The 22,370-nt window shown below is 39.6% G+C and overlaps 1 protein-coding gene across 1 annotated transcript in view; it reads left to right on the top strand.

The window, feature by feature from the left end:
* The first annotated feature begins 407 nt into the window (after nt 1–407).
* The window catches only part of PDE6D (phosphodiesterase 6D), a 52,298-nt gene continuing 30,335 nt past the window's right edge, over nt 408–22,370 (top strand). Inside the window, exon 1 of the mRNA XM_082841735.1 lies at nt 408–626. Within this exon, the coding sequence (XP_082697861.1) occupies nt 577–626 (50 nt within the window). The 5' untranslated portion in view covers nt 408–576. The remainder of the gene's footprint in view (nt 627–22,370) is intronic.

Below are 22,370 nucleotides of genomic sequence, written 5' to 3'. Positions count from 1 at the left end.
AGTGCAGGGAATGCTGGGTTTTGTAGTCCCTGGGCTTTCTGTTGCGTGTTGGGATCTGTGGTCCCCCGGGCTCTCCCCTGGAATTCTGGGAAGTGTAGTCTCCGCCACATCGCACAGGGCAACCTGCCGTTATCTCAAAGCCCTACTGTGCCCAGCGGCAGGAGCGGGCTCGAAGCGAGCGTCTGCATATCTGAAGCCAACCCTCCGCAGGGTCAAACTCTAGGCAACAACACCAAATGAAAATTTTGTCCTACGGGACTTCCCGGGGAGGGCCCTTCCCATTGACGCTCTCCGTCCCGCTGCGAAGCCGCTGAATGTTTCTATTGGTTGATCAAGATGCCAATCGCCGAGGCGGGCTTTCCATTGGCTTCAGAGCGGGCGCTCCGAGGCTAGAGGGAAGGAGAAGGGATCAGGAGCGGGAGCTGAGGGAAAAGAGGTCGGTCCGGGTCTGGACGCTGTCGCTGCTCGCCCGAGGTCTGCAGGCCGGGCTGCGGCTCAGTCCTCGGCTCCTGGGCACAGTCTACGGAGGCTCCGCCGGGCCAGCGTGGGAGAGCCGCAGGCGGCGGCCGCCGCATCATGTCAACCAAGGACGAGCGGGCCAGGGAGATCCTGAGGGGCTTCAAACTGTATCCTCCCGGGAGCGGGGCTGGGCCGGGAGGACTTGGGAGGCGGCCGCTCACTGAGGAGACCGGCCGGGGGCGGGCCGCACCAGGTGGGCACCCGAGGAGAGGGCGGCGGGAAGAGAAAAAAGGAACGCCGTCCCAGGCCGCCGGCGGGACCGGGCGCGGGAGGCAGGGATAGGGGCGTCCGGAGGGAGGGAGGGCGGGTTGATGGGGGCCCCGTGGGGAGAGGCGGAGGAGCCGCGGAATTGGGCCGAGAGAGGGGCCGGGCGTCGGAGACAGGTGTCGGGAGGCGCGCTTGGGTCCGAGAAGAGAGGCCGGGAAGGGGCTGCGGCCCGCAGGGGAGGGCCGAGGGGGCGCGGTGGGCTGGCCTCGAAGCCTAGCTGCCTCTTTGGCGGGAAGCCCACCAGGGCAGCAGGGAAAAGTGACTTGGAGCGAGTGACCTTGTGTGGGACAAATGCAGGCGCTGGTGCTGAACTCTCTCGGGTTCTCCCCTCCTACCCCCCCCACCCCGGTCTTGTTTCCACAACTTCTCTTGCTCACTTGTGGCTCTTTCCAGGGTTGGAGCGGAGGAAGGTGGGGAGTGAGAAGTCCGAGGTGGACCTCATCTTAACTCTGTCTTGGCCCTTGGAGGCACTGGACGGTCGCTGCTTCTCCCTCAGCTCCTCAGTTTTCTTTCCAGCGGAATGAGAACCCTAAATTTGCGCGTGCGAAGCCTTGGGGAGTTATGGTTTTGCACTGGGACTCCTGGCAAAGGTGTCTGCTCCCTCGATTTTGTGTGGTTAACGCGTAGACATGGTGGAGCTGTCCAGCAATTATTTGATGACGTTGGGGACACGGTAGCATTTAGCAGCATATCAAAATCGTTGCCTCAGGCCTGTGGTGGTGCCGCGGGTGCAACCTTCTCCCCTTCCGTAGTGAAGCTTTGTGTTTTAATGGAATGTTAATCTGTGACCATATGATGCAGATGAAAAAACCCAATCTCGTTCATTCCAGTCTTACATTTTCCTGCTGACCTTAATCTCTTCTTACATCCTATGGCTACAATATGGAACACTCTTAAATTCTTCTCTCAGTGACGATGTAGGGTTCCTCTCCTGGAGGTTTCGTCAAGCACCGTTCTCTGAGCTGCCAGTGTGTTTCCACAGTGTCCATTTCACCCCTGCAAATTTTAATTGCTTTGTCATAATCAGAAACCAAGTTGGTAGTAAGTTTTAGAACACAACAGCAAAAAAGTTACAGGAAGTTTTGGATGTACAAATGAAACTTTTCAAATGGAAGCTGACCTGCTGTGCTTTTTTTTTTTAAGGGAAGGCCCTTAAAAAAGGCCTTTACATACTGCCATTCATGATGAACTTTCAGTACTTTTATGCAGTGATGTTTAGTAACAGCCTCTTTTATAGCTCCATGTACCTTCCCGTGTTTCTCTTCATAATAGTGCCTATAAGTAGATAGGCATGGCTGAAGTATTAGAAAAGCTATGACATGGATTTTATTTTTCCCTTAAGTAATTTATATTATTACTTAACGTTTATGCTGTAAACAGTAAACTGGAGACTGGAGAATTGAGAGATTTCACAAGCCATGTTTTTGTCTGGAGTTAACATTGTTGCTGAAAGTAAGAGTCTTTTTAATGGCTTTTGAACACCCCAAAAAGGGAAAGTTTGAGCTTCTCACCTTCAGTCTTGTCTCTTGAACCTTGTTCAAGAGAAACTTTGGCTCTTGAGAAAGAGGCTAAGGGACAAATATGGAAAAGAATAGAAAGCAGAATCTGTGTCGTTTAGTGCATCAAGAAACAGGTTTTCAGAGAAAATTTGACCTGGGCTGATTAAATCACAAGGGAAGCAGCCACCAAAACACAGTTAGCATGGGAGCAAAGGAATGCTCATCCTCTGGTGGCCTTTATTGGCATCTGAGAATTAAGAGAGAAAAGGAAAGGAGTTCTAGGATTTGTTACTACCTTCAGGAGAAAATAAAATTAACAGTAAGAAACTGCCTGACTATTGTCCACCTTTTATTGCATAAATTGTTTTTCTGAACTTTCACAGCATCTGTTTCTGAAGAGTTTTTACTACGAAAAGAAATCGCCATTTTACTCTTCTGCCAACAATGTTGATAATCCTCGCTTGCCACATTGACTGTGTTGGGCTTTTTTATTTTTGTCAGTTTGAACAACAGATGACATCTTGTTTTAATTTATATTTCCCTGATGCCTAGATCCCTGGAGAGGTCATATAGGACAGTGGTTCGGTGCTATACTGGCCTGTAGAGCTACACTCTCAGCATTGGAATTCTAGCCCTGCACTCCTGGTTGTGTGTCCCTGAGCAGCTTCTTTAACTGCTGCCGCAATTTCCTCCACTGTAAAAAGGGATAAAAATAATACCTTATCTCCTAGGGTTGTTGGGAGGATTAAATGAGTTGATATTGAAAGCACGTAGCCAAGCTCCTGATGCCTAGTAAGCATTATGTATTAGCTATTATGGTTGTCGTTGTTAGTAGAGAAGTCACGGAATCTTCTGTTTGGCCATTTCTTTTTCTTCGTGAATTGCTTGTTGATATTGAATTGTTTATTTTTCTTACTGCTTTGTAGGTGTTCTTTCTTGTAGTATCAATCCTTTGCCTATATTGTACGTTGCACATCTTTTCTCTCAATGTATTGCTTGTCTGTTTTTTGTTGAACAGAAGTTTTAAATTATCACTTCAAATTAATCATTATTATTCATGTGGCTTCTGAATTTTGTGTCTCGTTTAAGAAGACCTTCCTTATCTTCAGGTTAATTAAATAGCCTATGTTTTTTTCTCTTTGTAATGTTTAGCTCTTTAATCCATCTGAAATGTATTTACACAGATGGTATGTGGTAGAAATCTAACTTCCTTTGCTATTTGGATAGCCAGTTGCCCACTACTGTTTACTAAGTAGTTAGGCCATCCTTTCCCCTCTGTTCTGAAAGCTATCTTTGGTGTCAAATACTCAGTCTTCATAAGACATGGGTTTATTTTTGGAATATTTCTGTTTCATCGGTCTGTTTATCTCTTCCCATTCCTTTCCTGTATACATTAGTTCAATTATTATAGTTTTATAGTATGATTTAGTACAGTTTACAATAGGATTGATATGTCATGAACAGAGTTATGTGTTTGAAGTCATATCATAAGTTCCTTGTAAATATTCATGCCCTTTTTATACAAATAGAAGCTTGCCCATGTGCCCATAATAGATACTCAGTAAGTATGAATAACATACTTCATAAATCAGGGATAGTCTTTGTGTCTGAGAGAATTCAACATAAACTTTTGTATTTGTAATAAGTCTTTTCAAAAATAAAATATTTAAAAAAAATTTTTTTTTTTTTGGCCACATGGGCTTGTGGGATCTCAGTTCCCTGACCAGGGATCAAACCTGTGCCCCCTGCAGTGGAAGCTCGGAGCCCTAACCACTGGACCGCCAGGGAATTCCCAAGATTTCTTTTCCACATCATCTCCACCCCACTGCTTTTAGCTCATACACATTAAGAGTCTTACATTTATTTCTTGTTTGTTAAAAACATAACATTTTGTAGTTATAAACTAAAGTTGTGAATGAAATATTACTTGAGGAACAAATATGATTCTCCTGCAAAGTTTTGAATTTGAGTATTTTAAGTAGCTGATATGGAGATTTTGTTTGTAAATCCTGTGTTCCCCATTTCATTCATTCAACAGAGGTCTTTCGGGAGACTTCTGAACAGGCACTGTGCACTTAAAGGACATAAAAATGAATGAGTCACAAACTCTTATTTCCAGAAGTCTAACCATCTTTGTGTCTGTTTAGAAGAGATATCTTCAAAAGCAATGCATTTTTTAAAATAGTATTGAATTTTTCTTTTACAAACTCCAGCTACCTAGAAATGACCTTTGTTAATATTTCAATATAGCCTTCTGATGAACCTAATGTTTAATGTGTTTCCTTTTATTAAAATGGAATCATAAGTATTATTTTGAAACTTTTAAACTTAATAAATTTACCACGTTCATAATTTTCGAAGATAGTTGCTTTCAGTTGCTTTCAGTGACATAGATTTGTCACTGAAAGTCTTATACTAGTTTTCTAGTATAGGCTGTAATGCCCTGTTCAGCCTGTTCAAATTACTTTTTCCTCAACATAAATCCATAATTTTATTAAATTAATACCAAGAAACTGACACATTGCCATAAGAAAGGATTATGCTTTTATGATTTCGTTATTTTTGATCCATCTGGAATTTGCTTGGGTATAAGGTATGAAGCAGATTTAATTTTTTTAAAGATTAGCTAATTGTCTCCATTTCTTTCTTTACTTATACTCCAGATATTAATATAATATCCAGAATATAATTGACTGCCTGCAAATCAATAAGATAAATATTTAACTCAAAATGGGCAAAGGATATGAACAAATAGTTCACAGAAGAAAGGTGCAAATGACCAATGAATAAATTCAGAGATGTTCAACCCTATTAAAACAACAGACTATCCCTTTTTTCCCAATTAACTGACAAAAATTTAAAACACTGATAATATTCAGTGTTGGCAACTATTGCGGAAAAGGGATGCTTCATTTGCTCTGTGTGTTTGTGTGTGTGAGTGAGAGAGAGAGAGAGAGAGAGAGAGAGAGAGACCTTTATGGAAAGTAATTGATATCTATCAAAAGTTTACGTGTAAGTGCAGTAAAGCAGAGAGCTGTCATCAGTAGACTCTAGGTTCAGACTTTATTACCCCCACCACTGTGACCCGAGGCGGAGCACTCAAACTCTGAACCTCACTATCCATTTCATTTCTTTAGAGGGTTGATATGAGGATTAAATGAGACTGCATATAAAATGCTTAGTACAGTGCCTCGCATACAGTAATAAATGTTAACTGCTGTATTATTTTTTATTAATACTTAATATTATTAATGATAATAATAGCGTTAATATTTCTGTAAAACCACTTATTTTTCTGAGGTATAACCGATGACTTCATGCTATTATTCGCTTTCTAACTGAGCAACTGTAATATCTGTTTTGCCTCTGAAGAAATTAATCAATTGAGAAGCATTGTTGTGTACATAGTGTTTAGCTTGTTTTCTAGCAACTAATCACATTCCAATTTATGGCAGGTGAGCAAAAAAAGAACCAGTTTGGCTCAGAAGGTTTCTGAAAGCACCTTTCACTTGTGTTCTTGTATTTCCTTTCCATAGTTTGCTCCTGGATCTCCCACATTCTCTTTCTCACAGCACCTTGATCTTTAACTTTACCTCCAGTCAAAAATAGTTGGCTTTACATCTTCTATTCACTTAGATTTCCTTGTTAAGAGTAGTAGACTGTTGAACTTTTCTTGAATGTCAGTATTGCCTAAGAGGTGCCTTGGCCAAGTGTTAAAAATGAGTCTGGGGTTTATAATTCCTAAAATATAGTTTTTATCTTATCAACCCAAATTTTGGGAAAGCAACCAAAACATACCACCCATACAGCCAATAAATACACAGATTGTCTAGTAATAGACTTCATGTAGATTGTGATCAGTAGTTTGTTCTCCAGAATCCTCCTGCATGGGCTCCGAGAAGTTGTTATCGTTATCCTGAATGGATTAAATGACTATAACGTCCTATTGATTTTGTTATTTAGGATTTTTAAACAGGAATTGCTGCTTTCGCATTTGGGGGAGGAATTTGGAATATAATTAGATACTTATAGTCTTCTTCAGACCTTCTAAATTTCTTTCCAGGATTGTGTTTCTAGTGAAATATTAACCTCTGGAGAAATGAAACAGAATATGGTAAGACTCTCATGGAAAATTCTGGTTGTATCATCACTATATTTGATAAAGGACTGTCAATAGGGCTGAGGTTTGCCGGCTCTAGGTCCTTATTAGGCTTGACCTCACTTTTGCCTCACAGGCTTCACTTGTGAGCGCTCTGCATCCACAAATCCCCATGTTAGAGGAGGCCTTGACTTCTTAAAGTATGGACCTGTCCCTATTCCTGAGCTTTAGCATCATAGGAAGATATTGTAAAGGCAAGGCCATCTTTCTAGTAATCTGACTGTTCCAACCATTGCTTGAATGCTTAAAACTCAAATTATCAAGATTTTAGGAGCAACATTCTTCTTTTGCTTTTGATCTGCTGATAATTTTGAAGCTGAGAGGAAAAACAAATATATTTTCTTATAGTCCAATATCCATAAAGATCTCAGTGGATTGGACTAAATAAGCACGCTGTTTATAGAGGAATTTGCTTAGGCTGCTGTGGGGGGGGAGGGGTACAGCAAAGTGGAACTGGTCCAGAGGAGAGGCACTTGAAACATGTCAGTATAATAACTGGAGAACTGAGGAGGATTAACCTGAAGATGAGTTGGGCAAAGGATATGAGTGTTCTAAAGTTTAAAAAACTGTTCTAGGGGCTTCCCTGGTGGCACAGCGATCAAGAATCCGCTTGCCAATGCAGGGGACACGGGTTAGAGCCCTGGTCCAGGAAGATCCCATATGTCACGGAGCAACTAAGCCTGTGCGCTACAACTACTGAAGCCTGTGCTCTGCAACAAGAGAAGACACCGCAATGAGAAGCCTGCTCACCGCAACAAAGAGTAGCCCCCACTCGCCTCAACTAGAGAAAGCCCGCGCGCAGCAGTGAAGACCCAATGCAGCCAAAAAAAAAAAAAAAATCTGTTCTAAAGAAGAAAAAGTAAATGTGTTCTGTGTGGCACTCAGAGGATACAAGGTTAGAAGTTACAGGGGACAGAGTTTAGCCCAGTTTTAATAATTAGAGTTACCTGAAGAAAAAAGTTGTTTCAGAAAATATTTTAAGCACCAGATGGATGCCTGTCCATCAGGAGTATTGCAGAAGGAAATTATGTATGCATCAGATAAGGCATTAGAGTAGATAAACTCCAGAAGGACTCAAATCCTTTCAACACTGCTATTCTTTGATTTGGTGACAACCTTTCTTAGTTAACAAGGACTCTTTTCAGCAATATTTCTATTAAGGTATGTACTACACCTAAAATAGGCAAAACATTTTTTTGTGTGATTTGATATAATTAAAACATGATATTGTTTCCTTTTTGTTTTTCAGACAACTCTTTTTAGATTAATACTACTCAGTATTAATGATGTATTTTGTTTAGTGCATTGCGGATCCACTGATTTCAAAGTTAGGGAGAGCAATTTTTGCCTCTGAATTTGGATAAAGTCTAGAGAACTAAACATAAATAGCTCTAATATAAATAACGCTTTAAATATAGCCACAAGAAGAAAGGGGATAGCCTAATAATATTTGACATTCTTGTAGTCTTTTTCAGTTTTTCAAAGCACTTTCACATATTATTACATTATTACAACTCTACACATTATTATCCATACTTTATAAATGGGGGAAATAAGGATTGACAAGGTTGTCACTCAGATAAAGTGAGAACCTTAATTTAAACCTTGGTTTGTCTTTCTACAAACTACTGTTTTCTATAGTATACCGTGATTCCTCTCTGGAGAATTTATTTTTGTTACCGTATTATCGATTTTGAGTTTAAAATTTTTCCTCAGTGTTTAAGTCACAGATTTATTTTTCACTTGAAAATTATTCTCTTCCATAGTGATCACATCCCCTGTATTCTTCTTTGTTTTTCCTCACCTCTCAGATACAGAGGGCAGGATTTAGCTTGGGATAAGGAAGAATTTTCTAACAATTAGCGTTAGCTGAAAAAAAGACATTTTCCAGAAACTATTGAAGCAGCATGTATTTTTCTGCTAGGGCTGCCACAACAAAATACCAAAATACAACAGACATTTATTTCTCAACAGTTCTGGAGGCTAGGAAGTCCAAAATCAAGGTACTGACTGATTTGATTCCTGGCTTACAGATGTCCACCTTCTCCCTGTGTCCTCACATGGTAGAGAGTGGATGGGCAAATTGTAGGAGTCATAACTATTATACCATGTGTGGCACCGCTACCTGTCTGACTGTTCTACTTGGAAAGGGTGGTTCATAGATCACTGCAGGGAAAAGAAAAAAAATTTTTAAGGGACTAAATGTGAGAATCAAGCCTGATCACTTACTTTCATGGAACAAGAAGTAAGAGATTTAAAAGCCTTTGCTTTTGAGCCACCTTCTGTGAGAAGGATAAAGGCAGAGGCCTTACTGCTGCCACTTATCTGGTGGTTCATTCAGACATGTGTTAACAGGGTCTATAAGTGCCAGGTAATTTGCTAATCCCAAGAGATACGAAATGATAAGCCAGTTTCTATATCCTAAGAACTTTTATGAGGGAGGGAGGGAGAGACAGAGACAGAGATGATAACAATCAAAATATATTGTGATAAGTGCCTAGTAGTATGAAGTACTGTGGAACCTCAGAAGTAATGTGGGACCTGCTGCTGAAGGTGTTCTGGAAGACTTCAGAATTGTCATTTGAATCGCATCTTGGATAATGAGTAGCTGTTGAGCAGTTTAATTTTAAAGATACTGGGGAGGACTTCCCTGGTGGCGCAGTGGTTAAGAATCCCCTGCCAACGCAGGGGACACGGGTTCGATCCCTGGTCCAAGAAGATCCCACATGCTGCGGAGCAACTAAGCCCGTGCACCACAACTACTGAGCCTGTGCTCTAGAGCCCGCGAGCCACAACTACTGAGCCCGTGTGCCACAACTACTGAAGCCTGCATGCCTAGAGCCCACGCTCCGCAACAAGAGAAGCTACCTCAATGAGAAGCCCGTGCACCGCAACGAAGAGTAGCCCCCACTCACCACAACTAGAGAAAGCCGGCACACAGCAACAAAGACCCAACACAGCCAAACATAAATACATACATACATACATACATAAGTAAAAATAAAGATACTGGGGAGTAAGAGAGAAAGGAAGGTGATGGCATGAAAAATGAGGGAAGAGAGGATTTCAGAGGGGAGTTGGGGTCAAGAATGAGGAAGAATGAGGATCAAAAACAAGTCCTTGAAATTGCTGGAAATTTCATTCACTCATTGAATATTTGAGACTACTGAAAGTCCCATAATACCTTGTAGGTCACTGGTGATCTTTTTGAGAATAGCAGATTTTGAGAATAGTAGCTATTTGGGGAAACAAATTAACTATCATTTGCCAAGATTAAAAAATGGATACTAGATGAGGAAATAAATTCAGCAAGAATAGATTACTCTTCCAAGAAATCTGGTGACTTGAGAAAGCAGATATTAGGGGAGTAGGTAGAGAGATTTTACTAAAGAATGGAAGTCACTTATTTAAGCTTATCCAGCTTTGTGCAAGTTTCTTAACACCTGTAAAACAAAGATGCTTGCTCTGTCTGCCTTACAGAGGTGTTATGAAATTTGAGTGGAATAATATATGCCAACTAACTTTAAAAACTATAGCTCTATAGATGTATTATGCTTACTATAACATTGTTAAAATTATTTAGTTATCTTTGTTTTGAAGTTCAGGGTTGCTTTCTATTTTGCAAATTTGTAGGTTTCAGGTTTCGGGGTGTTGATAAAGCCAGAGTCTTAGTGATCCTTTTTTTTACTCCAGATTAGACATCTGAAGCCTTTTTCACAATTCTGGGAAGTAATTATGGCTGTTGGAGTGATAGCAAAATAAGCCCCCTAGGGCTTCGCTGGTGGCACAGTGGTTGAGAATCCGCCTGTTGATGCGGGGGACACGGGTTTGTGCCCCGGTCCAGGAGGATCCCACATGCCGCAGAGCGGCTGGGCCCGTGAGCCATGGCCGCTGGGCCTGCACGTCCGGAGCCTGTGCTCCACAACGGGAGAGGCCACAACAGTGAGAGGTCCGCGTACCGCAAAAAAAAAAAAAAAAAAAAAAAAAAGCCCCCTACATGACACGTATGTCCCATTTGAAAGCCAAAATCATCTTTGGCTTTGCTTTTTTTTTTTTTTTTTTTTTAAAGATGGTTGTAATTTGAGGAAGTTGATTTCTCAGTACTGTAACATTTTTAAAGCTAGGTAAAATTCAGGATCTCCGAATGTGGATTTCGATAGGATTTAAGGTAATATCCCCATTCCTCTGAATAATGTATAAGAAACAGTTGCTGACCCTTTTGGGAATGCACCTCAGGAAAGTGCCTTCTGTTATCGCTCCTTCGATCAGGTGGTTCTGGGAAGCAAATAAAAATGCAAAGGGAGTCTCTATGAATCTCTTTGGTTATGTCTATTCTGGTTTGTTTCTGAGCAGTTTCAGGCACATAACTGTACATATATCAGTAGAATAATAGACCTACTAGAAAAAGAAAGGTTTGTTTCACTGTTTGACTTTGCTAGTGAGAGGACTGTGTTATGTTTCAAATAGCGATCTTTTTCTCATTACTAACTTTCTTGCCTCCACTGGTTCCCAGAGCAGTTTGAATTTTGATTGTATGCTTTCCAAGCATAGTACCTCTGCCAGGGCCAGAGTATCATTTCACAGGCATATCACCACTGATTACAGTGCTGCATATTATGTTTCAAGGATACTGAAACCAGGTTTCTCAGGGATCCGTTTATATTTTCTCACCTTGTCCCCATAAATAGGAAAAGTACCACAGGGAAAAATCACTGGTAACTTATTGGTCAAAGAAAGATGTTTAACTGCCCATCAATTAGAACTGGTTCTTAAAATATACTAAAAAATAGGATGCTCTGTATAACCAATGCTAGTGCAGGAGGAGCCTAAGAGGAGGGCTTTGATATTTAAGAATTAATGAAAGTGGGAGTAGGAGAAGGAAGTGAGTTCAGAGAGTGAACAAAGAAGAGAGAGTTTGAGAGGGGAGAGATCATAAAGGCAGAGTGTTAAAGGACAGAGAACAAGAACAAAAAGAAAAAAACACAACCAAAAACTAGGTAAGCAGAGCCAAGGCAGGCATTCCTGTGATGAAAATGTTCGGGATACCACTAAACAGAAACTCCCTTTGTTTACTGCTGGTCATTGCAGCTGCTTCCACCCCAGAGGAATGAGAGGGGGAAGTTTTTCTTCATGCCTGTGACCTTGGTATTGGAGCTTTGCCTCCTATTACTCAGGTCTGCCATAGTAGACATTAGCATATGTCATTTGTGCTTAGTCAGCCATTCTGCCTGAAAATTCTAGCCACCTTGAAACTCCTCAGACTACAGGTAATGAGCCACATGCCCATGTATAATTTACAGGTACTCTGCCAAGTCGTGAATACAACTTCAGAATGGGCTTTTAAACTCGAACGTGTTTTTACCTGCAATTTAGCTTCCTGACTTAACTGTTCTCCTTAAGGAGAATGGGGGTTTTTTGGTTTGTTGCTTTTTGGTTTTCGCTGAGCTCCATCTCTAGTCTGGCCTTTCCATAGCCTGCTGACCCTGAATGAGCAGCTCTCCTTGTTTGGCTTCTAGACACTCTTCAGTGAGCCTTGATTTCTGGTTGCTCATCCTGAATGAGAATTCTAATCAACCCCTCTGACTCGCTTTCTGATGCTCAGTGTGGTTCAACACATATTTGAGAGGCAATTACGTGCTGAGCACTGAGAAGAGAAGGATAAATAATATAGTGCCAATGGAATTTGACTTGCAGACTTATACGCATGGTACGTTCTGATAAGTACTGTGACGCAAGTATAAACAAGTGTACAGGTGCACTGAGGAGGAACCAAAACTTTGCCTCAGGGTGTACCAGGGAACGTAATCAGAGAGGTTGACAATAGCACTGGGTCCTTAAGGAGAGTACTGGAGGGTGGGATGCCCATTCTGGTGGGAGCGGAGCAGCGGTCTGCTAAATACTCAAGCAAAAGAAGATATTGTCTTTGGGAAGTAGAGCAATTCAGGATGGCTGGAGGATAGGCTGTGCCTAGGAGCTAGGGTGGGAGGTGACTGGAGAATGCAAAGGATGGCAGAGACTAGACTTGGTGTCTTCCTCCCTCCAGTAAGCCTTGAGTTACCCTCTTAACTTCTTCACTCCAGACTTATAGCAGTTCATTATACCTGCTACCCTCCTGGTTGCCTGTTGATTTCCTGTTCTTCATTAAATTGTCCTTTCTACTTGACCTACCTTCCTATCTCACCCTTCTCCATTGTTCTTTTAACCTATTATTAACTTACAACCTTTTTTAAAAATCAGTATTCCCAAACCTATTTACAAAGCCTGAACTTATATGTTCCTCAGAAATGTGTGTGTCTGAGGATGGAAGGATTTTTTTTTTTTTTTTTGGACAGTCATATAGGATTAACCGTGCCCATGTCAAGCAAGAGCAGAGGTCTTTCTGTCCTCTAGAACAGAAGTTTAATGCTTCTTAAACTATTACTGGTAGCAAACCAGGTTTTTACTTCTAATTCTTTACAGACTGATATTTTTATAAAATAACTAAAATGAATTATTAGAAAAATGACATAGAAAATAAAAGTCAAAAATTTTATTATTAGAATCAACATTCAAATTACTCTGCTAAATTGCTATTAAAATTTTTAAATACTTGTCACATATATGCACTACCAAATGTAAAATAGATAGCTAGTGGGAAGCAGCCTCATAGCACAGGGAGATCAGCTCAGTGCCTTGTGACCACCTAGAGGGGTGGGAGGGAAACGCAAGAAGGAGGGGTTATGGGGATATATGTATACGTATAGCTGACTCTGTTATACAGCAGAAACTGACACACCATTGTAAAGCAATTATACTCCAATAAAGATGTTAAAAAAATAAAATTTAATTTAAAATAAATAAATTAATACTTGTTGCAAACTGGTAACCAATGCCTTCACAAACCAGCACCAGTCTGTGGACCATATTTTGAGTAACACATCTGTAGAATCCCCAGTACAACGTGTGCCTGATACACAGTAGAATTCAGTGCATGTTTGGGGAATAAATATGTGGATGAGATGGTTAGCGTGATTATAGTATAGGAGGGGAAAAATGATAGTGGCAGCTCTCTTTGGAGAGTTGAAGGGAAATGATTTAGTGAGAAAGTAAAGAGTACTCTAGTAATGTTACCCTCCATGTAAAATAAACTTTTTGTCATCACTCTCAGAGCATTGTTCCTTTGGCTCTCTAGTGAGGCAAATATGTACTAGTAAATCACCTTTGTGAATTTATGAGAAATATTAGTTTTCATCTTGCCAAAAAATATAAAAGTTACTCTGAATGTTTGCAGCAAAAATGTCAACCTGCTTATCTGAACTAGGTTTTAGGAGCAATTCTACAGTTGGCAAGGATTGATTTCAAATACTAACCCCTGCTCTTTAAATGAAAGTATTTCTCTGTGTTATAATGTGGACCATACTGCCAGATGCTTTCCCTGCCTGAGATTTTCTCATTTCCTTTTGCATGTTCTCAGAAGATTAGCTGAATAGGATAAGAAGTCTTTATATCAAAAACTTTGTAATAAACAAGACTTCTATGTCCATTAAGGTAATTTCAGATTGCTTATAACACTGCAAATTTTCAGTACTTAAAAGCAAATTGTAAGGTCTTGAATCTCTTTCAAATAAGGAATTCATGGCATCATTCAGGGAATAGAAAAGCAAGAGGTGTACTTTTTAGTATTTGAACACATAGCTGCATTTCAAGGAGATCATTAATTTGAAATATTTAATTAATTGAATGCAACTTATAACAGGGAAGTTTTATTATCATAAACAGAGTTTTGTTTCCATTGTGGATCAGTAAAGTCAGCCCTCCATATTTGTGGGTTCCACATCCTGGGGTTCAACTGCATATCAAAAATATTCAGGAAAAAAAATTCCAGAAAGTTCCAAAAAGCAAAACTTGAACTTGCCATGCCAGTAACTATTTACATAGCATTTACATTGTATTATAAATATTCTAGAGATGATTTAAAGTATGCGGGAGGACGTGCATAGGTTGTATGCAAATACTATGCCATTTTATGAATAAGGGTCTTGAGCATCCACAGATTATAGTATGACAGGGGTCCTAGAACCAACCCCCCACAGATACTGAGGGACAACTGTACAGCATCAGTAACTCAATACATAGTCCTTATTCTCTACTAACCATATCCCAAGAGAACATTGTTAGGAGGGGCAAAAGGACAATTTCTGTGGAATATTTGGGGATCTGCCTGCCTTTCTCATCCTCTCATCAGTTTCCTCAGCTCTTCTAGCACTGGAGGCCTGTCCTCACAGCACCTTGCAGCTGCCTGAAGCCACTTCTTTCCAAGAGTACGTAGTGTGGACAGGCCTCTGCCTGAATGCGAGCTATGTTTACCAGCTGTGAGTTCCTGAGAAAGGTGTTTAACTTCTGAGAGCAGTAGTGTTTCATGTGAGTGTCATTATTAAGTGAGATAAGATTGAAAAATAGAAAAGAGAGGGGCTCTTAGGACAGTGCTTAGCATGTGCATTGAATGTGGGTACTCAGATATTAGTTCTTTTACCCTGTCTCCTCTTTCTTTGAAAGACCAGCTTTAAGCGATTAATGTAGCCAGATGCCAGATAAGGCTGGAAATATTATTCACCTTTTCCCTGGCCTTGTGTCTGCAGTTATCAAGTTGAACAAGACTGCTAGGAAGCTAGCTCTGAGAAAGGCAAGAGTTAGGACTTTCTTTATCTGTCTGCACTGGTAGTGAATCATAGATTAAGAATTATTTGACCTTTACAGCATTGTTAGGCTACTATAATCAGTGGGGTTTCCCTTAGCCTTTGGAGATTTTATAGAAACTCAGAAGAGAGACAAGAACCTCAGTCTGAAACTGATTTACCCCAATCCTGACTGGACTGGATTGTCCAGCAATACCCCTTATCATTTGAATGTAGAAGAGACCAACCCCTCAACTAGTACTAGATCTGTTATCTGGACATTCTTGTGCCTTTATTGATTTTATATAGTTAGAGTGGTTCAGTAATTTCTGGAAAGCTTGCCTAAGCTAAAAAAAAATTGTGTCTCTAGGCACAGAGCCTATCCTCTGTAAATATGTCATCTATCCATCAAGGATATGTAAAGGATCAAGAATCAGGGACCCCCAAAAGTAAATGAGTTCTGACCTGTGGAATACACTAACAGCATTATCTGAGCTGGCGTTCCACACCAGAAGGCATCCTGTATTCTGCAGTGTTTGAAGTGCCTTTCTAGCCTCGTGTCCTGGAAGAACTGCTTGTCCTGTACCACAAGCTTAGGGATCATGACTTACTCTTCTTCTGTCCCCCAGTCTTGAGTGTAGTTTCTCCCTGGTACAGACTGGGCATGCAGGAGGCCTGTTTATGTCATATAAATGTTAAGAGAATGGTTGTTGAAATCAGGTACTCAAAAACCAACTTTATGACTTATTGGCTTTGTGACCTTTAAGCATGGTACTTGCCATCCCTAAACCACAGATACCCCATCCATACAAGGGCTATAATAATAATACCTATTTCATAGGGTTGTGAGGATTAATTTAGATGTGGATAAAGACTTAGCCAGTATCTGGCACTCAAGACATGTTAACTATCACCATTATACAGTAAATAAGTGCTGAATATAGGGATCAGTGGGACTATTATGGTTGTGCGTGATTCTGCCAAAGATTCTTACATCCAAGAGATGTGTAACATGAATCATCTGGCATCAGAATTCTTGCATTTCTTGGTAAAGTCTTCCCCTTTAGTTTCTTCTGTTTATTTAAACAGAGGTTTTCTCAGATATGGCCCATTTGATAATGTCTGATAAAGTGTACCAGCTGATTCATATAATGCCCCAGATAATTTTATATGGAAGTTTTCCTATTTTATTGGTTTTAGAAATTATTTTGAAGGAATAACAGTCTGATGGTGACTTATGAATACTTTTATATTAAATACTTTGTCATTCTAAAAAATATGCTAAACATTTCTAATTTCCATGGGAAAGCCCTCAGGAAAAAAAAAATCCCTCCGCCGCCTTTTTGTTACATCTCTAGTGAAGTTTAGAAATTCGAAGAAGAGTATTGCCAAGAAGCTGCAAAGAGACCCCATGTTTGAGCTTCCCACGTTCTTTCTGCACACAAAGAGAAGCATTTGGGCAAATAGTCCACTGTTTGTTGTTGGTTCCTAAAGCACTGCCAGGGGAGACTTATGCTCCTGGGGTCTCTTATGTCCCAGGAGGGAGATGATGGAGGATGATTATTAATCTACACCAACTTCAGTTTATTAGCTGTACTGGTTCCCAAACATGGTTTTTTTTTTTTTTTTTTTTTTTTTTTTGCGGTACGCGGGCCTCTCACTGTTGTGGCCCTTCCCGCTGCAGAGCACAGGCTCCCGACGCGCAGGTTCAGCGGCCGTGGCTCACGGGCCCAGCTGCTCCGCGGCATGTGGGATCTTCCCGGACCGGGGCACGAACCCGTGTCCCCTGCATCGGCAGGTGGACTCTCAACCACTGCGCCACCAGGGAGGCCCCCAAACATGTTTTTGACAATGAAATATTATGCAGGTTCTCTTGTGGTGTATCTCTATCCATTTCCAGCACGGCAGCCAAAGATTTTTTCCATAACAATTTTTTACACATTTGATTTTTTTTTCTCATACTGCCCACCTCTCTTGTCTTCTAAGCTTGCTTGCCCTTCTTTGTGCACACAAACTATATAAGCTCCAACGACTGTTTTCCCCTGAAAAATATAGTTATTCCAAACTTTCTTTCAGTCCCCTAAAATCTTATTTCCTAGAAACATCTTTTTCTCCTCATATCAATTCTTTGTTCATCCGCTGTAGATTACCCCTCCCTGTCTGGTGGCATAGAATATGGGCTTCAGTGGCTATAATTTTTTCTTTCCATTCTTTAAAAGAGTTTTCTTTCCCAGAACCCTACAGTTACTGAGAGTATGGTCCCTGAGCCAGTGCAGATTCTCAGGTCCTATCCTGAACCAGAATCTATATTTTGACAGATCCGCACATGATTTGTATGCACATGAAAGTTGAAGAAAGCACTGCTGTAAATCATGTTTTGCTCAGAAGGGGGAAAGCTGGCAAGTAGTGGTTCTCAACCCTGGCTGTTCAGTGGAATCACCTGGGGAACTTTGAAAAATACTGATACCTAGGTACCATCTTCAAAGATGCTAGTTTAATTGGTCTGGGGGGTGGTCCAGAAATTGGGAATTTTAAACATTCCCCAGGCAATTCTAATATGCAGCCAAGGTTAAGCACCACTCTAGTGCATGAATCTTAAAATTTGCCCTAGTTTCCTAGAATAGCATTATATGTAAATCAGTGCAAAACTAATGACTAAGTAAAAGACTATGTTTTTTACATTTACATTTATTGGGAGGACATATATATACACATAGAAAAAATTGGAAATATAAACACTAAAATATTAAATGGTAATCTCTGGTTTATAGGATTACAGCTATTGTTTTTTTGTCCTCTATTTTCCAGACTTTCTATAATAACCATGAATTCTTTTGGTAAAAAATCCTCATATGTGTATATATACTTTTTAACAAATGTGATCACATTATATATATTTTGTAAACCTCCTCATTTTAAAAAAATGTTTATCCTTTTTCACACATCAGTATATTACAAATATTTTCTCATACCATTAAATATCATTTACATAGGCTTTTATATTGTTTAAAGTGAATCTTGACCCAGGATGACTGGATTTTTACTTAAAAGGTATGTTTATATACTGACTAGAGTCTTTTGAGAGACTGACTGTTTAACTCTTGGAAACCTTTAGTTCTTGGAAGCTTTCCTTGTCCACAGAAAGGAAGATGTTTAAATGGAGATGTCAGAACTGCAGTGAGGTCAGATCAGACCTTCCCAGAGGCTTTTGCAACTGTCATCAATTGAGTACCAGCATTTTTCTGAGCACTTAAACCTAACACATAGAACTTGACTTTACCATCCCAGAAGATGCTGTACCCTAGGGCATCCTTAATGATGTTTGTCTCGCAACCTATGTGTCCTATTGGAGGGCATTATATTTCTGAACTTCCTCTTCAAATCGTTTTTGGTTTAGTTGGAATTGTGCTTCAAGACAACTAATATCTATTACAGTTTGAGTTTCCTCTGCATTAATGTGTACATTTTGATATGAAGAGCTGGAATATCCTTTGAGCAACATCTTGAAAACATCAGTGGTGTATAGTTGGCCAGGCTATGTTGTAATTAAAGAAAGTCAAGTACCTCTTTTTTCCTGAACTTGGGAATAAATACCAGTCCTCCAGCTTCAAAAAAAAATGATCTGCCTTTTCCTCTTGGCTGTTCTATTCCTGACCCAGTCCAGTTGCATTGTATGGGAAAGGAATAATTTTGCTAGTGGTCTCTTTACAATCAGAAGAAAGGAGATACATTCTACAGTTGGGGAACCTTTTAAAAGATGCACAGTAGCTGACTCTGCAGGGGAAGAGTTCTGCTTGTCATCTTTTTTACTTCATTTAACCTTTTCTCTACCAGAATCTATATATAAAAGGTTCAGAAATATACAGTTTTTAATTTCAGAGAAATAGGCTTAATGTTTTATTCACAGATTTGTAGTTCTGACTAACACAGCTTTTAAACTTAGCAGTTCTTCTGAGGAGAAAGATTCCACAACACTTCACAACCTAAAGACTTCAGGAGCTGTACCTACTGACTAAGGTCATGAGGGGATGTGTGTTCCTTTGAGTAGTGTTTGATCTGAGTTTGTGCCTAACCTGAGACAGTAGTGCTATCGACCTTGGCTATCTTGCCTGGTTATGCAAATCAGGAAGAGAGGCGACACCTGGGTATGGCACAGTATTGAAAGATGATACAAGTTAGTGAGTGGATATTCAGCTTTGGAGGCATGTTTTAGACACTGATACTTATCTTATCTCACAAGACCTGATCACAAGCAAGCCAAAGACGATACTTTGTACAAGCCTCCATTATAGATAGTACTTCTCACATTGCATTGTAATTATTCTTTTACCTGGTGGTTTTCCCTACCTGGAGGAGAACTCCAGAGAGCATGTACAGAGTCATGTCTTATTAATCATAGTATATCCTAGCCCTGAGCCTAACACTCATAAGTGTTCAGTAAATGTTAGGCAAATGAAATGTCCGGTCAGCCATGTTATAATCCAAAACCCTTTGGTCATTCAAATGTGGATTAACATTTTTTTTTTTTTTTTTTTAACCAATTGTAAGTTGATCATTACTTCACACCAGTAACTGTTTAACAACTGTATAGTAGATGACTATTCTGGACATTCTGGAGGGAAAATAAAGAGGAAATAATTAGGAAAACTTCTATCTAAAATTACATCAAAATTTGGGGATTCAGTTTTTAGACCACATTTATTTATGTTCAGAGTGGCATTGTGTTTTGGAGGATGTGCATATACTGCACTACGTGTCATTATAGTACCTTAACTCTTAAATAAGATATGAAAACACAAATTAAGAAAAGAATATTTCCCTGGCCACTGATGTTAGTATATAAGGTAAATTAAATAGATGAGACACATGTTTGATGTTTGGATGCCTAGCAAAATTATTGCACAAAAGCATTATTTTGACTTCTTAGCTATTAGTCAGAAACACTGTAGTAGTCAGCTTAGAATTTGTTCATCCTGAGTAATTGTTTTTTTTGGTCATGCCATGAGGCTTATAGGATCTTGGTTCCCCAACCAGGGTTGAACCTGGGGCCAAGGCAGTGAAAGCACTGAGTCCTAACCACTGGACCGCCAGGGAACTCCCCGAGTAATTGTTTTTTTATTTTTTAAAAATGAAATATATGATTGAGATTAGTGTAGAATAAATATATGTTATACTACATATTAAACTATGTTTCAATATGTACCAAATTGCTATTTTAAATTAGTTCTTAACACTATATATAAGAGAAAATTCAACAAGAAAAAAAGTGTATTTACTAAAGGAATATTACTAAAGGAATATTCTATACAAAAGAGCAATTCCTTTTATTTTATTTATTTTTTTTTTTTTGCGGTACGCTGGCCTTTCACTGTTGTGGCCTCTCCTGTTGCAGAGCACAGGCTCCGGACGCGCAGACTCAGCGGCCATGGCTCACAGGCCCAGCCGCTCCACAGCATGTGGAATCTTCCCGGACCGGGGCACAAACCCGTGTCCCCTGCATCGGCAGGTGGACTCTCAACCACTGCACCACTAGGGAATCCCAGAGCAATTTCTTTATAAACTTAGAAGGTGGCTTAGTAGAGCAAGACCTGGGTTCTAATCTGTCTATACTTCTCACTAGCTGTGAGGCTTTAAGTGCCTGTTAATGTCTCTGAGGCTGTTTCTTCATCTTTAAAATGGGTGTGATACCTGCTTCAAGAGGGTCAGCTGAGATAATAGGTATAAAAGTGATTTATGAACTTTAAGTACTACACAAATGAATGATGGATTTCATTGATGGCCTTAGTAGATTTGATAGCCTAATTCTATATTTTTTTATTATTAAAGTAATGGTTCAGAAAACATTAGGGTGGAAGGTGGATTTGGCATGAGAAATTACTACTAAGCTTTTCCTGTATCTAAAGAGTTCATATGCAAACCATCCCTTTTTTGTCATTTATAAAATAAAACTTCAAAAAAAAAGTAGAACAGGTTGTGTTAGACTCTCCCACTCATGTTTTTTAAATTTTTTTCTAAATTTATTGAGATAGAATTGATATATAATATGTTTTGGTTTTTTTATTGAAGTATAGTTGATTTACAAAGTTGTGTTAGTTTCAGGTGTACAGCAAAGTTATATATATATATATTCTTTTTCAGATTCTTTTCTATTATAGGTTATTACAAGATGTTGAATATAGTTCCCTGTGCTATACAATAGGTCCTTGTTGTTTATCTCTTTTGTATATAGTAGTGTGTATATGTTAATCCCAAACTCCCAATTTATCCCTCCCGCCATGTGTTTTTTTGTTTTTCAGAATAGATCCAGACCAAGAATATTTTAACTTTCTGCTGGATCCTTTCTAGTCCTACAGATTCCTTTTCCACATACTTACCAAGTGTCTCCCTGATTCTTTTCTGGATTTTTGCTTTTTGAAACATTTTATGATCCTTTCATTAATTTTGAAGGCTTTTTCTGATATCTCTATAGTTCTTTTTAAAGTACGTATTTAATAGCTTTATTAAGATACAATTCACGCATTTAAAATGTACAATTCAGTGGTTTTTACTGTATTCACAGTGTTGTGCAGCCATCAACACAATCACTTTTGGAACATTTCATCACCCTGAAAGAAACCCCTGTACCCATTAGCAGGCATCCCCCGTTTCCTCTACCCTCCCACCCCAGCTCTAGGAAACCATTAGTCTACCTTCTGTCTCTATAGATTTGACTATTCTGGATATTTCATGTAAATGGGACCAAAGAATATTTAGTCTTTTGTGACTAGCTTCTTTCACTTAAGATATTGTTTTCAAGGTTCATCCATGTTGTAGCATGTATCAGTACTTAATTCCATTTTAATTCCAAATAGTAGTCCATTGTGTGGATATACCACATTTTGTTTATCCATTCATCAGTTGATGAACATTTGGGTTGTCTTCACTTTTTTTGGTTATTATGAGTAATGCTGCTATGAACATTCATGTACAAGTTGTGTGAACATATGTTTTCATTTCTCTTAGGCATATACCTAGGAGTGGAATAGCTGGGCCGTATGGTAACTCTGTTTAACCTTCTGAGAAACTGCCAGACTCTTCCAAAGTGGCTGCACCATTTTACATTTCCAACAGCGGTATATGAGGGTTCCAATTTCTCTACATCATCATCCACGCTATGTCTTCCTGAGAATACTTATCCTAGAGGGTATAAAGTAGTATCTCGTTGTGGTTTTAATATGCATTTCCCTGATGACTAATGATGTTGAACATCTTTTCATGTGTTTTTGGCTATTT

This window comes from Leucopleurus acutus (genome assembly GCF_964270905.1).
Source record: "Leucopleurus acutus genome assembly, chromosome: 6".
NCBI lineage: Eukaryota > Metazoa > Chordata > Mammalia > Artiodactyla > Delphinidae > Leucopleurus > Leucopleurus acutus.
This window is presented reverse-complemented; position numbering and strand designations above follow the sequence as displayed.